At 35.4% G+C, this 13,747-nt stretch overlaps 1 protein-coding gene and 1 long non-coding RNA gene across 2 annotated transcripts in view; one reads left to right on the top strand and one right to left on the bottom strand.

The window, feature by feature from the left end:
• Positions 1-13,678, top strand: part of LOC112667609 (uncharacterized) — a 34,036-nt gene extending 20,358 nt beyond the window's left edge. The window contains exon 2 of the long non-coding RNA XR_003141185.3: positions 13,348-13,678. This is a non-coding gene — a long non-coding RNA (uncharacterized LOC112667609). The remainder of the gene's footprint in view (positions 1-13,347) is intronic.
• Positions 1-13,747, bottom strand: part of IPO7 (importin 7) — a 55,912-nt gene that overhangs the window by 19,619 nt on the left and 22,546 nt on the right. The window contains exons 5-10 of the mRNA XM_025459443.3: positions 9,765-9,921; positions 8,178-8,267; positions 4,084-4,178; positions 3,887-3,971; positions 1,355-1,489; positions 660-759 (exon numbers count right to left, since the gene is read on the bottom strand). Coding sequence (XP_025315228.1) covers positions 660-759; positions 1,355-1,489; positions 3,887-3,971; positions 4,084-4,178; positions 8,178-8,267; positions 9,765-9,921 — 662 coding nt within the window. The remainder of the gene's footprint in view (positions 1-659; positions 760-1,354; positions 1,490-3,886; positions 3,972-4,083; positions 4,179-8,177; positions 8,268-9,764; positions 9,922-13,747) is intronic.

Genomic DNA, 13,747 nt, shown 5'->3' with positions numbered 1-13,747 from the left:
GCTATATGTTGGCAAACTGAACTCCAATAAAAAATAAAAAATAAAAAAATAAAAATAAACACGAAAAAAATCAACCCAGGTTCCTATATAATTTTGCAATAGCCTAATTTCATGTCTCTTCAGTACAAATTTTAGACCATTAATTTTTCATAACAACTACTTTTCTTTCATAATGTGAGAATTTTCACAACATGGATACAAAAGTATATCTACTACAAATACAACAGATTGTGGTAGGAAGAAGGACTAAAACTCAATGTTAGCCAAATTACAATTCTTTATTTTATGTAAGACTCCTTGTGACTCCAGCTTCTAATATGTGTCTTCTCAATTCCCACACATTTGATGACTCACATGGGATCCAAAAGTATCAACACTTAGTGTAAGGTGTAATCTTAAATTTCTAACAATTTTGGCATGTGCCAGAAGCACATCCAATAATTATAACTTAGTAATACTACTATTTGTGGCTGCTAAAAATGATTATCACTATCAAATGCCATAATTAATGAACAGACCCAAGAAGTCTACAAAATGGATAAACTGCATTAAAACAAAGATTTTTCAGTACCAAAGGTGAGGCCTTAATACTTCCCTATGTATACTATATATAAACTTAGCTACTGATACATTTTGTTTCTAAGAAACTGAAAATTTACCAAACTTCATGCGTATATATTCATAAGGATCTTCTTGCCAAAGTTCTTCATCAGCATCTGTATAGCACATCAGTGGAAAAATAACATCTTGGATAATGCCCTGCAATTTAGAAGAAAGTAACCTTAAGTCAGCCTTCAATTTTTGTTACGTGCTAAAACAAAAGCAACCCTAGAATACGTATTTTAAAGCTTAATATATCAAACTTTAGTAATGATTCTCAGATCAACTATCAAGGTACATACTATTACTCTTGGTGAAACAAGTAATTATAAAATAAGATATAAGTGTATATAGGTTCCAAGTATTCTGAGAAATATGAAATTTTAGTCCATCAATCCTATAGTTCTAAATAAAGCAAATAAACTAATCATACAAATAGTACATGAATATGAATTATCCTCAAAACTAATCTTTGTTTCTTCCAAATTACATGGACTAAAATGTTACAATCATAAGCCAGCACTAAGAATTTAAAGGCAAATTTTAAGTTTTAGATTAAAAGGTAATTTGAATATTCACAAAATAGCTTTTTTAAGTTTATGCCAAGGTATTTTCTCATTTTCCTATTATACTCTCAAAGCTATTAGACTAAGTAATAGAAGTCAACGAAATATGCATTTTTCAACCTTTATGATCATTAATGTTATTTCCATTTCATTTTCCAGAAAAAATATTTCAGATAGAAAAGTATTACTTGTATATGAGGCTTCAGATTCTTCCAGGTGAGGGCATGAGAAACTCCTTGATTAATGTAATTTAATGTCTGTTGTAAAACTCGAGGAGCCATATATTGTTTCTCCTTGTACTGATATAATACCTTCAATAAAACCTTTGAAAAAAATACTTGATCAAAAACCAAGTTAAACAGAAATTTAACTTTATAAGCCAGCAAAAACACCTGACACATTAATACCCAGATCATCATCCTAAAATAACCATATTCTATTAAAAAGAAAGTAATTTTTTAAATTATGTATTAGACAACCATATTTATTCCCAGGTATTCAAAAAAACAAGCTGAATTAATATTATATGTCAAAGGACTAGTTTCTGATTAAGTATAAAAAAAGAAAACCATAGGTTACTTACTGAACATACCAAAATTTACCTCCCAGAAAAACTTTACCCAAACCACTTACCTATTTAATGTCTGCCGAGAGATCTAATTCTACATGGTATTTCAGAAGAGCAGTTGTCAAGACCTGGCCCACAGACCTCCTGGAGGGTCTGTGAGGTCAAAACTATTTTCATAAGGCTAAGATGTTACTTGCCCTTTTTACTATTTTGACGTCTGCATCAATGGTGGCAAAACTTCTCATGCCTAACATGAATCAAGGAGTGGCACCAAACTATACCCGCAGTTATATTATTTACAGCCATATTAACTCCAAAACAACCCTTCCTTAAGAAACACCCTTAACAAATCAGAAATATAAGTATTATTAAATGCGGAGTATACAGGTAGCACTTCTGCTACATACCAAAGTACAATGGTTGGAGGAAAAGCTGAAATAGTAGCTTTTCCCATCAAACGCTATCATATACTTGGAAAGAGTAACTGACAAACTATGGTTATATAGACTTGTGTATATAGCATATTTTTCCTCAAAATTGAATAAAATGAGCCTATCACTTCACGGAAAATAACCAACAGTTTGTTACTGGTATTAAAATTTGAGATTTCATTTTTATAAAAAAGATTTTATTTATTTATTCATGAGAGACAGAAAGAGAGAGAGAGAGAGAGATGCAGAGATACAAGCAGAGGGAAAAGCAGGCTCCACACAGGGAGCCTGACGTGAAACTCGATCCCAGGTCTCCAGGATCACACCCCGGGCTGCAGGCGGCGCTAAACCGCTGCGCCACCGGGGCTGCCCAAAATTTGAGATTTCAAACAAAAATTAGAATTCTCAAAATCTTAGATGTAAAGACTTAGCTCCACTTAACTTTCCAATATTTAAAGATATTTCTAATAACATCAGTGGTATATTAGTAAATGTGATTTCCTTTTTAAATTACATAATGAGGGGCACCTGGGTGGCTCAACTTAAAGCCTTCAACTCTTGATTTCTGCTCAGGTCATGATCTCAGGATTATGAGAATGAGCCCCAAGGTGGGTTCCACACCCAGTAAGGAATCTGCTTCCCTCCTCCCTCTCCCTCTGCTTGTGTTCTCTCTCTCTCTCTCTCTCTCAAATAAACAAATACACCTTTAAAAAAAATATTGCACAATTAAATGCATTAACATTTGGAAAATCTTCATTACTTAATTTCCAAATGACTAGCTATTACAAAATCATGTATGGATAAAAGATCCATTCAAAGTGCAATACAGGGATGCCTGAGTGGCTCAGTGGTTGAGCATCTGCCTCTGGCTCAGGGCATGATCCCAGGGGTCTGGGATCAAGTCCCGCATGGGGCTCCCTGCATGGAGCCTGCTTCTCCCTCTGCCAATGTCTCTGCCTCTCTCTCTGTCTCTCATAAATAAATAAAATCTTTTTTTAAAAAAAAAGTGCAATACAGATCAACAGTTTTAACAATAAAAAAATGCTTGTTACAAACTCTACACTGCAATTAACCTTTAAGAAACTACCACTACTGAATGTCTCAGATAGTACAACATGCAACTTGACTCTTGGGGTCATGAGTTCAAGCTCCATGGTTGGGTAGAGAATTTACTTAAAAAAAAAAAAAAAAAAAGAAAGAAAGAAAAGAAAAGAAAAGAAACTATCATCACATTTGATATGGTATCAAAGAATTTCCACAATTATGTGAAAAATATATTAAAACAGCCTCTGGGGGGAAAAAACAGGCTCTGATTTTCCAACTTCTCTGAGGCTACATGGTGTGTATTTATATTCACCAAAATAAATTAAAACTGACTGAATACATAAGTAGATGAATATAACTGCCTTTATTAAGCCATACAAAATATTAATAAGAAAGTTTTAACAATGCCACTCCCTTTTGTTAAAAACTTTTCATTTTCGGAAGCAGTTATTTAAAAAAAATTTTTTTGTGTGTTAATATATAATAGGTTGGAAGCTTGCTGGGGTTCTCAAAAATTTAAGAGAATAAGGAAGACGTAAGACCAAAAATGGAAATGCTACAAGGTTCAAAATGTTAAAGAATGATACATGCAATCGTTGGGTACCAATGAACCAGAAAAAAAAGAGAAATTAACCTAATAATGCCATTTTTCAATTTAGAATAATTCTTAGACTTACTTGCTGGACACCAACAGCAAATGCCTTCAGAAATACTTCAGCAAATTCATTATACTCCTTGGAAACATTGCCAGGGCTTCCATATCTAAAAGAACATTAAAAAGCCCACTGTTTCTTTATAATGCTTTATATATCGACACTTACAAAACAATTTGAAAAAAATAAATTTAAATCATCTTATACTGGGAGAAGCTTACCTTTCAAAAAGCCTTGCTAAGATATGTAAAGCCCACTTTTTACATTTCCACCATGGTAACTCTGGTCTGTCATCTTCTTCAACCTGAAGTGTTTCCTTTAAAGAGATATTTATTTAATGATAGGAAGAGATTATATAATCTAAGAGGAACAGCAGGAGGTGAGAAGAGTCTCACAAAAAGTGTTCCCCCAATGTTGGCCTTTTGTAATAAAGGCTAGATTTGGAAAAATACTAACTCTTATTTAAACGTAGGAGGCACTTTCACCTGCTTCACTACTTGGTTACAAAGGATATGCCTTTTTTTTTTTTTTTTTTTGGATATGCTTTTAAAATTGCTTGCTCTTATAGAGCAAGCTCAAACAAACATTTTAGTCAAAAATCCAAATAACGAAAAGTCAAGGTCATGGAAAGTAGATGAATCAAAAAGAGCATAGTTCAAATCAAAAGAGCATGAGAAACACCATTTCAGAAATCTAGTTTTAGAAATATTAGTATAAACACACAAGAATAGACAGATGAGAACATTTATTTAAAAACCATAGTAAAAAACTACCAAGAACCTAAATGTTCACTAATAAGGAGATGCTTAATTATGGAACATCTATAAAAGACTACTATAGATCACTAAAAGAACAGATTGGACCCTTACATACTCACCTATGATATCCCAACATATTTTTAATTTACAACAAGAAACTTAAGACTGTGGAGCAACCACAAACTAAAACTAAATGTGAGAGCAATGGTACAACCACTTTGGAAATCACTTTAGAAGTTATTTATAAAGTTAAACATATACATATACTTTGACCCACTCCTGCTCTTTGGTGTTTACTCAAGAAAAATGAAAATAAGTGATCACAAAAAGATTTGTGAAAGAACATTCATAGCAGCTTGATTTGTACTACTAAAAGCCTGGAACTACCCAGCTTTCTATCAGCTTATGAATGGATAAATAAATTATAGCATAGCCGCATAAGAAAATACTACTTGGTAATAAAAACTACAACACAACATGAGGAGAGCACTGGTATATAACGAACAGTCTAGTATATCAAAACATGAATAATATATCTCACAAATATATCACGCAAAAGAAGGTAGATACAAAAAATTACTTTTATATTAAGATCTGCAACAGGCAAAACTGTTGCGCCACCCAGGGATCCCTTATATAACCCTTCTATATCTGTATTTAAAATAGGGGATCCCGGGATCCCTGGGTGGTGCAGCGGTTTGGCGCCTGCCTTTGGCCCAGGGCGCGATCCTGGAGACCCGGGATCGAATCCCACATCAGGCTCCCGGTGCATGGAGCCTGCTTCTCCCTCTGCCTATGTCTCTGTGCCTCTCTCTCTCTCTCTCTGTGACTATCATAAATAAATAAAAATTTAAAATAAAATAAAATAAAATAAAATAAAATAAAATAAATAAAATAAAATAGGGGATCCCTGGGTGGCGCAGCGGTTTGGCGCCTGCCTTTGGCCCAGGGCGCGATCCTGGAGACCCAGGATCGAATCCCACATCGGGCTCCCGGTGCATGGAGCCTGCTTCTCCCTCTGCCTGTGTCTCTGCCTCTCTCGCTTTCTCTCTCTGTGACTATCATAAATAAATAAATTAATTAATTAATTAAAAAATTTTTTAAATAAATTCAGAGGGGACGGGGGGAATGAAAAAAATTAAAAAATGAATTCAGTGCCTTCTAGAAAACTAGATTATCAAGAAAAATTGCAGTTACTTTAAAAATTGAGACTAAATTAAAAAAACACAGCTGGACGATTCTGCATGTACTAAAACCCACTTTGAAAAGGTGAATTTTTAGGACATATGGTTTATCTCTCTAATAAAAGTGTTACTTAAAGGCAGCCCGGGTGGCTTAGCGGTTTAGCGCCGCCTTCAGCCCAGGGCATGACCCTGGAGACCCAGGATTGAGTCCCACGTCAGGCTCCCTGCATGTAGCCTGCTTCTCCCTCTGCCTGTGTCTCTGCTTCTCTCTCTCTCTGTCTCTCATAAATAAATAAATAAAATCTTTTTTTTTTAAGTGTTATTTAAAAAAACAAGTAATGCAACTAACCACAAAGTCTTCTGACAAATTATTAGGCTAAAATCTAGCTCCGAGTGCTTTTTATTTTTTATTATTATTATTTTTATTTTTAAGATTATTTATTTTTTAGAGACACACACACACACACACACACACACACACACACACACACACACACAGATAGAGGCAGAGTCCCGACCCAGGACTCGATCCCCAGTCTCCAAGATCACACCCTGGGCTGAAGACAGTGCTAAACCCGAGCCACCCTGGATGCCCTTTGAGTCCTTTTTTTAAAAATACATAAATAATACATAACATTGTATCCATTTCAGATGTATAACGTAATGATTTGATATACATATACAATGTGAAATAATTACCACAGTAAATTTAAGAAGGCAGTCAAAACCAGTTATATATCAGTTCTGTAGATAAAATGTTCAGCATAGTGACTGTAGTTAACAATACTGTACCATATACTTGAAGGTTGCTAACAGAGTAGATCTTAAAAATTCTCATCATGGAGCACCTAGGTGACTCAGTCGTTAAGCCTCCGACTATTCATTTTGACTCAGGTCATGATCTCAGGGTCCTTGGGATTGAGCCTCACATGGGCATCCACACTGAGTGGACAGTCTGTTTGAAGATTCTATCTTCCTCTCCCTCTACCCCTTCCCCTGCTCACACACCCACACTCTTTCTCTAAACTAAATAAAGCTTAAAAAAAAATCCTCATCATAAGAAGAAAAGAATTTTGAGGTGATATATGTTACCAACTCTTAATTAAGAACTGAGGGGTAGGGACGCCTGGGTGGCTCAGTGGTTGAGCATCTGCCTTTAGCTCAGGTAGTGATCCCAGGGTCTTGGGATCGAGTCCCATATCAGGTTCCCGGCAGGGAGACTGCTTCCCCCTTTGCCTCTCTCTGTGTGTCTCTCATGAATGAATAAATAAAATCCTTAAAAATAATAAAAATAAAAATAAGTTTATAAAAAATAATGATAAAATAATAAAATAAATAAAAACTGAGGGGCAGCCTGGGTGGCTCAGCGGTTTAGCGCCACCTTTAGCCCAGGGTGTAATCCTGGAGACCCGGGATCGAGTCCCACGTCAGGCTCCCTGCATGGAGCCTGCTTCTCCCTCTGCCTGTGTCTGTGCCTCTCTCTCTCTCTCTGTGTATGTCTCTCATGAATAAATAAATAAAATCTTAAAAAAAAAAAACAAAAACCAACAAAACAAGAAATTCCTACCCTAACAAACTGAAACATAAATGTAAAAAGTTTAAAAACAAAAAATTAAAAACTGAGAAGATAAGATGTGGTGCCTGGCTGGCTGGCTCAGGTGGAAAAGTATGCGACTCCTGATCTCAGGGTCATGAGTTTGAGCCCCATGTTGGGGGTAGAGATTACTTAAATAAATAAAACTTAAAAGAAATTTTTATTTTTTTAATTAAATTTTTTCCTTCTTTTTAAAGATTTATTTATTTATTCATGATAGACACACACACAGAGAGAGAGGCAGAGACACAGGAGAAGGAAGAAGCAGGCTCCATGCCGGAAGCCCGATGTGGGACTCAATCCCGGGACTCCAGGATGGTGCCCTGGGCCAAAGGCAGGCACCAAACCACTGAACCACCCAGGGATCCCCTAAAAGAATTTTTTAAATAATATATGTTCATTATACTGGGTGGCGCAGTCAGTTGAGCAACTGCCTTCGCTCAATTCATGATCTCAGGACCAGCTTCTGGCTCTCTGCTCAGTGGGGAGTCTGCTTTTCCCACTCCCTCCTGCTCATGTGCTCTCTCTCTCAAATAAATAAAATCTTTATACTAATTGAGAAGTTAAGAAACAGAAGCATTAAGATAAAGACAGATAAAAGTACCTAAACAATAGTATATGAATAAGCCTTCACAATTTTTTACTTAGTATTGCATATATGTAAACAAATGTTTTATCTAGAATAATTTGCATCATAAATTACAGAAACTCATTAATCAGTTAAAATTCTCAAAAGATAATTAGATATTCTAGTAATATAAGAACACACATAGACTTACATTAGGCACATCTCTGTTCACAACAGTCTTTAAAATTTCTATCCATTCTGTCAGGTTCTGTTGGTTTATCAGCTCCAGTGGTAGTGTATACTAAATGAAAATCAAAAATTGATACTTTAAAATCCTTACAAATGAAAATCCCACTTCCTTTAATTCTTCAGAGAACCTACAATAAGTATTTCATTCAATCCACATTTCCTATTTTTGGCACATAAGCAAATTTCTTATCTGGCTGATTTGGTCAGTTACCTACAATGGAGAACTATAGCACTGACAGTGGACTTCCTTGTCTTATTCCTGAATTATCAGGAATATGTCTTATATTTACCCTACAAGTGATACTATGGATTTCTAGTGAATGTCTTATCAAATGAAGAAAATCTCTAGTTCAAGACTCTGTTTTTAAATGGGAATGGTTACTAAATTTTATCAAATGCTTTATCTGGCATCTTTAAAAATGATTACAGGGTTGTTTTTTTTTTCCATTTAAGAGTTAAATCACAGGAACTGATCTCTTACCATTGATTCACTCTTACATTCTTTGGATAAATCCTCTCTTAATGGGCTCATAAAATCAATATTCTATTTAGGATTTCAGGATATCTATTTTCAAAAGTGACTGTATTTGGTATCAGGGAACGCTAGTGTCAAATAACTTATTAACCTAAAAGTTATCTTACCAATTTGAAAACAAATGAGAACAATATAGATCTTGTATACCCAAATCAGTTTTAAAAATTCTGTAAGAAGCCAATGGAATGGCATTAAAATGCCCTTTGGTTAACACTGGGAGAGAATTGTCCTTCCTGATCCAGCAAAGACATGCAAAATCCAACCAAACAACAGAGTGAGTCAGTTACAATCTTAGTAGAAGTAAAGGCACAGGTAGGTTGTTTGTTTATTTATTTATTATTATTATTTTGGGGGGCGGGCCTACAGGTCTATTTAAATGAGAAAGGGTTTGAACTGAACCAAAGGTTCCAGTAGATGAGATGAATCCTTCTGTGGCTACTGGCACAAAAAGAACTAGAATTTTAAACCTGATCAAAAACTGTTTCATATAAGTAATTACATCCCACTGAGAATATATATACAACCATTTCCTTAGTGGATATCTTTTATCCCAGGAAGATTTACAATATGTAAAAATGAAGAACCCAGTCAAATGTGCCAATCAAGCCCATAGAATTAGTATTTTTGTGCTAAACTTAGAAACAGGTTTTGTAATTATCGGGACAATCTATATATATTTAACACATCAGGTTCATGCTAGATATAAATTATAATTTCAGTAACTGGTTTTCAAACTTGTGAATCCTTAAGGTGAAAGACAAAAATTTTTTAGTAATTTTGTAAATGGTGTCGGATGGTTTAAGAGAACTGGCCAATTATAATTTAAGATTTACTGGAATTGTTCGTGTTTAGGGAAGTGTGCTTGGTTAGACCTTTAATGTACTTATAATTTTGGCAATTTATATTTGACTAGCAAATCATCCATTTAATCTAGATTTTCAAATGAAATTATTATTACGACACAGGACTCCTTTGTGATAGACTTATATTTAAAAACTACTTTATAAAAATTACCTGAACAAGAGCATAGAAGATCTTGAAAATCTGTTTCTGAATGAGGACAGACTGATCAGATTGATCAGAAAGAAGCTGGATAAAACGGTCCTTTAGAACTGGCAGGAAATGCTGCATGGCTGCTACCAATGGACTCCGTTCCTCTGGTTTCTTGTACCTTTGGGTAGGAATACAAACTAATTCTGTGAGAATTTATTTCACAATTTTATTTGTATGTGTGAGATACAAAATTAAACTGTATGTTCACACAAATATAAGCAAGTATTTCCTAAGCAACTTTAGAGTCCTAGAACAGAAAAAGCTTATATGAAACCAAATCACAAGCAAAAGCAAATTAAGAAAAACCTCAACTAATAATAAAATACTTAAAATTTTCTGAGCACCTTGAAGGCTCCATTAGTATCCTTACTTCCACAGTTTGAGGAAACTGAAAAACAGAGGAATATCTTTCCCAGCATACTCATCTAGGTATGAACCTCAGTCTAGATCCAAGGTCTGCTCTCTTTAACCACTTCACTACACAGTCACTAATTGTAAATACTGATACAACTGAGGAGCTACAGTGACTTGGCTTTTAAATATAAGTAGTTGATGGATATAAAATTGATTATATATTACCATCCTTAAGTTATTTACATACCAAAAGAATTAAGGCAGAAGTTGCACCTATAAAGCAGAAAATATTCTACTTCTAAAAGCACTATAGACAGGAAGCTCTTTTGTAACCTATATGGCAACAAAACCTGACTTTAACAAGCTATTTATGGTCTTCATTTATACCATATAGAATGGATATTCACATATTTTGTAGCAGATATGTGTCTGACTACTGGGTGCTGGTTCACTTATATGAACCTTGTTGTCTTTCTAAAATCCAAAAAATCCAAAAAAAAAAAAAAAAAAAAAAAATCCCAAAAAAAAAAAAAACACAAACCAAAACCAAAACCAAAACCAACCCAAAAAATCCTGAATTCTGAAATCACATTTACTTCAAGGATGTTGGTAAAGAACTGCTGACCTAAGTAAGAAATTTCTGCTTATAGATTTCTTAGCATTTTAACAGTATTGTTTATTTTAACAGTCTATTGGCTTATTTATTTATTTTTAAAATTAAACTGTACTTCAGGGATGCCTGGGTGGCTCAGCGGTTGAGTGTCTACCTTTGACTCAGGGCATGATCCCAGTCCAGGGATCGAGTCCCATATCAGGCTCCCTGGGAGGAGCCTGCCTCTCCCTCTGCCTGTCTCTCATGAATAAATAAATAAAATCTTAAAAAACAAAAACAAAAACAAAACAACAACAACAAAAAAACTGTACTTCAATTAAAAAAACACTGTGTCCGGTGCCTGGGTGGCTCAGTCAGTTGAGCATCTGCCTTTGGCTGGGGTCTTGGGCTCCCTGCTCAGTGGGGAGTCTGCTTCTCTACCCCCCAACCCCCACTCATGCTCTCTCTCTCTCAAATAAAGAAATAAAATATTTTTAAAAAATAAAAAACACGGGATCCCTGGGTGGCACAGCGGTTTAGCGCCTGCCTTTGGCCCAGGGTGCGATCCTGGAGACCCGGGATCGAATCCCACGTCGGGTTCCCGGTGCATGGAGCCTGCTTCTCCCTCTGCCTATGTCTCTGCCTCTCTCTCTCTCTCTGTGACTATCATAAATAAAAAATAAATAAAAAATAAAAAATAAAAAACACTGCTTCAACTATGCTTAAGTGAAAAAAATTTTAAACAACTGAATTAACAGATTAGAACTATAGGAAAGATACCACAGCTTCCGTTATTAAGGAGTCAATAAGCAGAATAGCTTTGCAGAATACAGAGTAATGGTTAAATCATTATTCTAAAAAACACAATTTATCTTTTTAGATATTAATCTAAACTGCTTTTTAATTGGTTTTTCCTACCAGACTCCAGTTTTATCTACTGGTAACCTTCCTGAAGGAGGAAAATGTGTTTAAGAATGGAGTATCTGGGACAATCCTCCTGGGTCCCCTCCTTCTTCAGGAGCTTTGTACTCTATATAATTCAATACATTTTATTATTGCTCAATAAACTGCTTTGCTGCCCACAAAAAAAAAAAAAAAAAAAGAATTATCTGAACGCATTTTTAAAAGGTAAAGATAAGAGGTGCCTGGCTGGCTTAATTGGTTAAGCATCTGACTCTTGATTTCAGCTCACTCATGTTCTCAGGGTCCTAATATATGGAGCCCCAAGTCTGGCTCCACATTCAGCAAGGTGTCTGAGATTCTCTCCCTCCCCCTCTACCCCTCCTGTTCTCTCTCTCTCTCTCTCTCTCTCTCACACACACACACACACACACACACTCTCTCTCTCTCTCAAATAAATAAAATATTTTTTTTTTTAAGGGTAAAGGCAGAAAAGCTAGATTCTTTTTCCTTACTAGATGAAATTAGAACCAAAGTAAATTGCCAAGAATAAAAAACACCAAGATAAATGTTTTCACTAATAATGAGTAAGACTATTAAACAAGTAACTGACATTATTTTAAATTGTTTTAATGTGCTGAGAAATCACACCTAGCATATATTTTAAGACACCTGTACAGTTCTGAGTCAATAAAATAACAATTTATAAAAGGAAATCATTTTGAGCCTCCAATCTGATTATACAAACTATAGTAATTATAGACAATGTTTCACTTTAACAATAAAGGTAGAACTATTTATGTGCTTCTCTCCATTTATCAAACCCAGATGATCATCAACATTAAGAGGGTACCCATTCCATTTTATACACTCTTCTTTCCTACCTCCTTCTCTACATTGAGGAGAGGACTAGAAATTAGGTGGTACTAGTTGCTTATCTAAGCTAATTGGTAAATAAAAGTAATTATAGTAGGAAACAAATTACTATCCCACAAGACCTGAAAGTTCTGAAAGCATGAAAATGTGACACTAATAAAAGCAGACCACCACAAGGCTACAATGTGCCAATCTGGTGAGTCATGCACATAGGAAATCCTAAGTACTAGCCCATCACTTTTCTGTTAAAAAAACCAAAAAAATCTTCAATGATATATTAGTGTCTAAAAGGTTAAATCCAAATTCTCCATCACAGCATTCAAAACCCTCTTTACCATAGTCCCAATTTACCAGCCTAAATTTATCCCCCACCTCTAAACAGAAATTATCCATACCATTTAGTGTTCTCCTCACTACCCACTAAAGACAGTATCTCATTTCCACCTCTGTACCTTTCCTTCTTTGTTCATACTACTCCGTATGATGTGACATTCCTTCCTCTTCAAATGCTCCTTCTGTGCTCCTTCAACTGACAAGCATTTCCTGAGGATCTATGCTCCTGAAGACCACCATAACTTCCAATTTCTCCATGAATTTTCTTAGAACTGCTTCAGTCCACACAGATCCCTTGTGAATGCCTTGTGCTCCACAATCGAACACTGGCTGAAAATGAACTGGAATTCCAATATTGTAGCAGCCTCCTATGTCTCCCATTTAAAAAAATCTCTGTCACACTCTCTCCTGCTAAGATTATAGGACAGGAGAGACTTAACCTCCTCAACAACAATAACAGCTTATTTTTGTTATTCTCTCTCATTTCAGTCACTCACTTACCAGAACTACAACAACTGGCACTCTGACAGAGGTTGGAGCAACAGCTGGAACATTCCTTAGCAGGAAGATGGGTAGCTGGTGGGAACACAAGAAAACACCAGTACCAATGCTGTAAATGGTATATTTCTCTCCTGCTCAGAAGAAAAGCAGCAGTTCATCAGCTACTTTGAGTTGGGACCCAAAAAGGGTATCGGAGGCTAACTACAAGCCCCAGAATTAGAGGGCTCACAATGGCATCTGTGCAGCTGTCAGGACTGGAAACAAAGCCACCATCATGGTGTGTTCCTCATGCCTTCCTAATAATTTTCAGATATCAAAACTTTCAAGTGCCTACAAATTTCATTACTTTCACTACACACTTGAGATAATCCCTTCAACATATGGCTTA

The sequence above is a fragment of the Canis lupus genome, chromosome 21 (genome assembly GCF_003254725.2).
Source record: "Canis lupus dingo isolate Sandy chromosome 21, ASM325472v2, whole genome shotgun sequence".
NCBI lineage: Eukaryota > Metazoa > Chordata > Mammalia > Carnivora > Canidae > Canis > Canis lupus.
The sequence above is the reverse complement of the archived record's forward strand: the minus strand, read 5'-3'. Positions and strand labels throughout refer to the sequence as shown.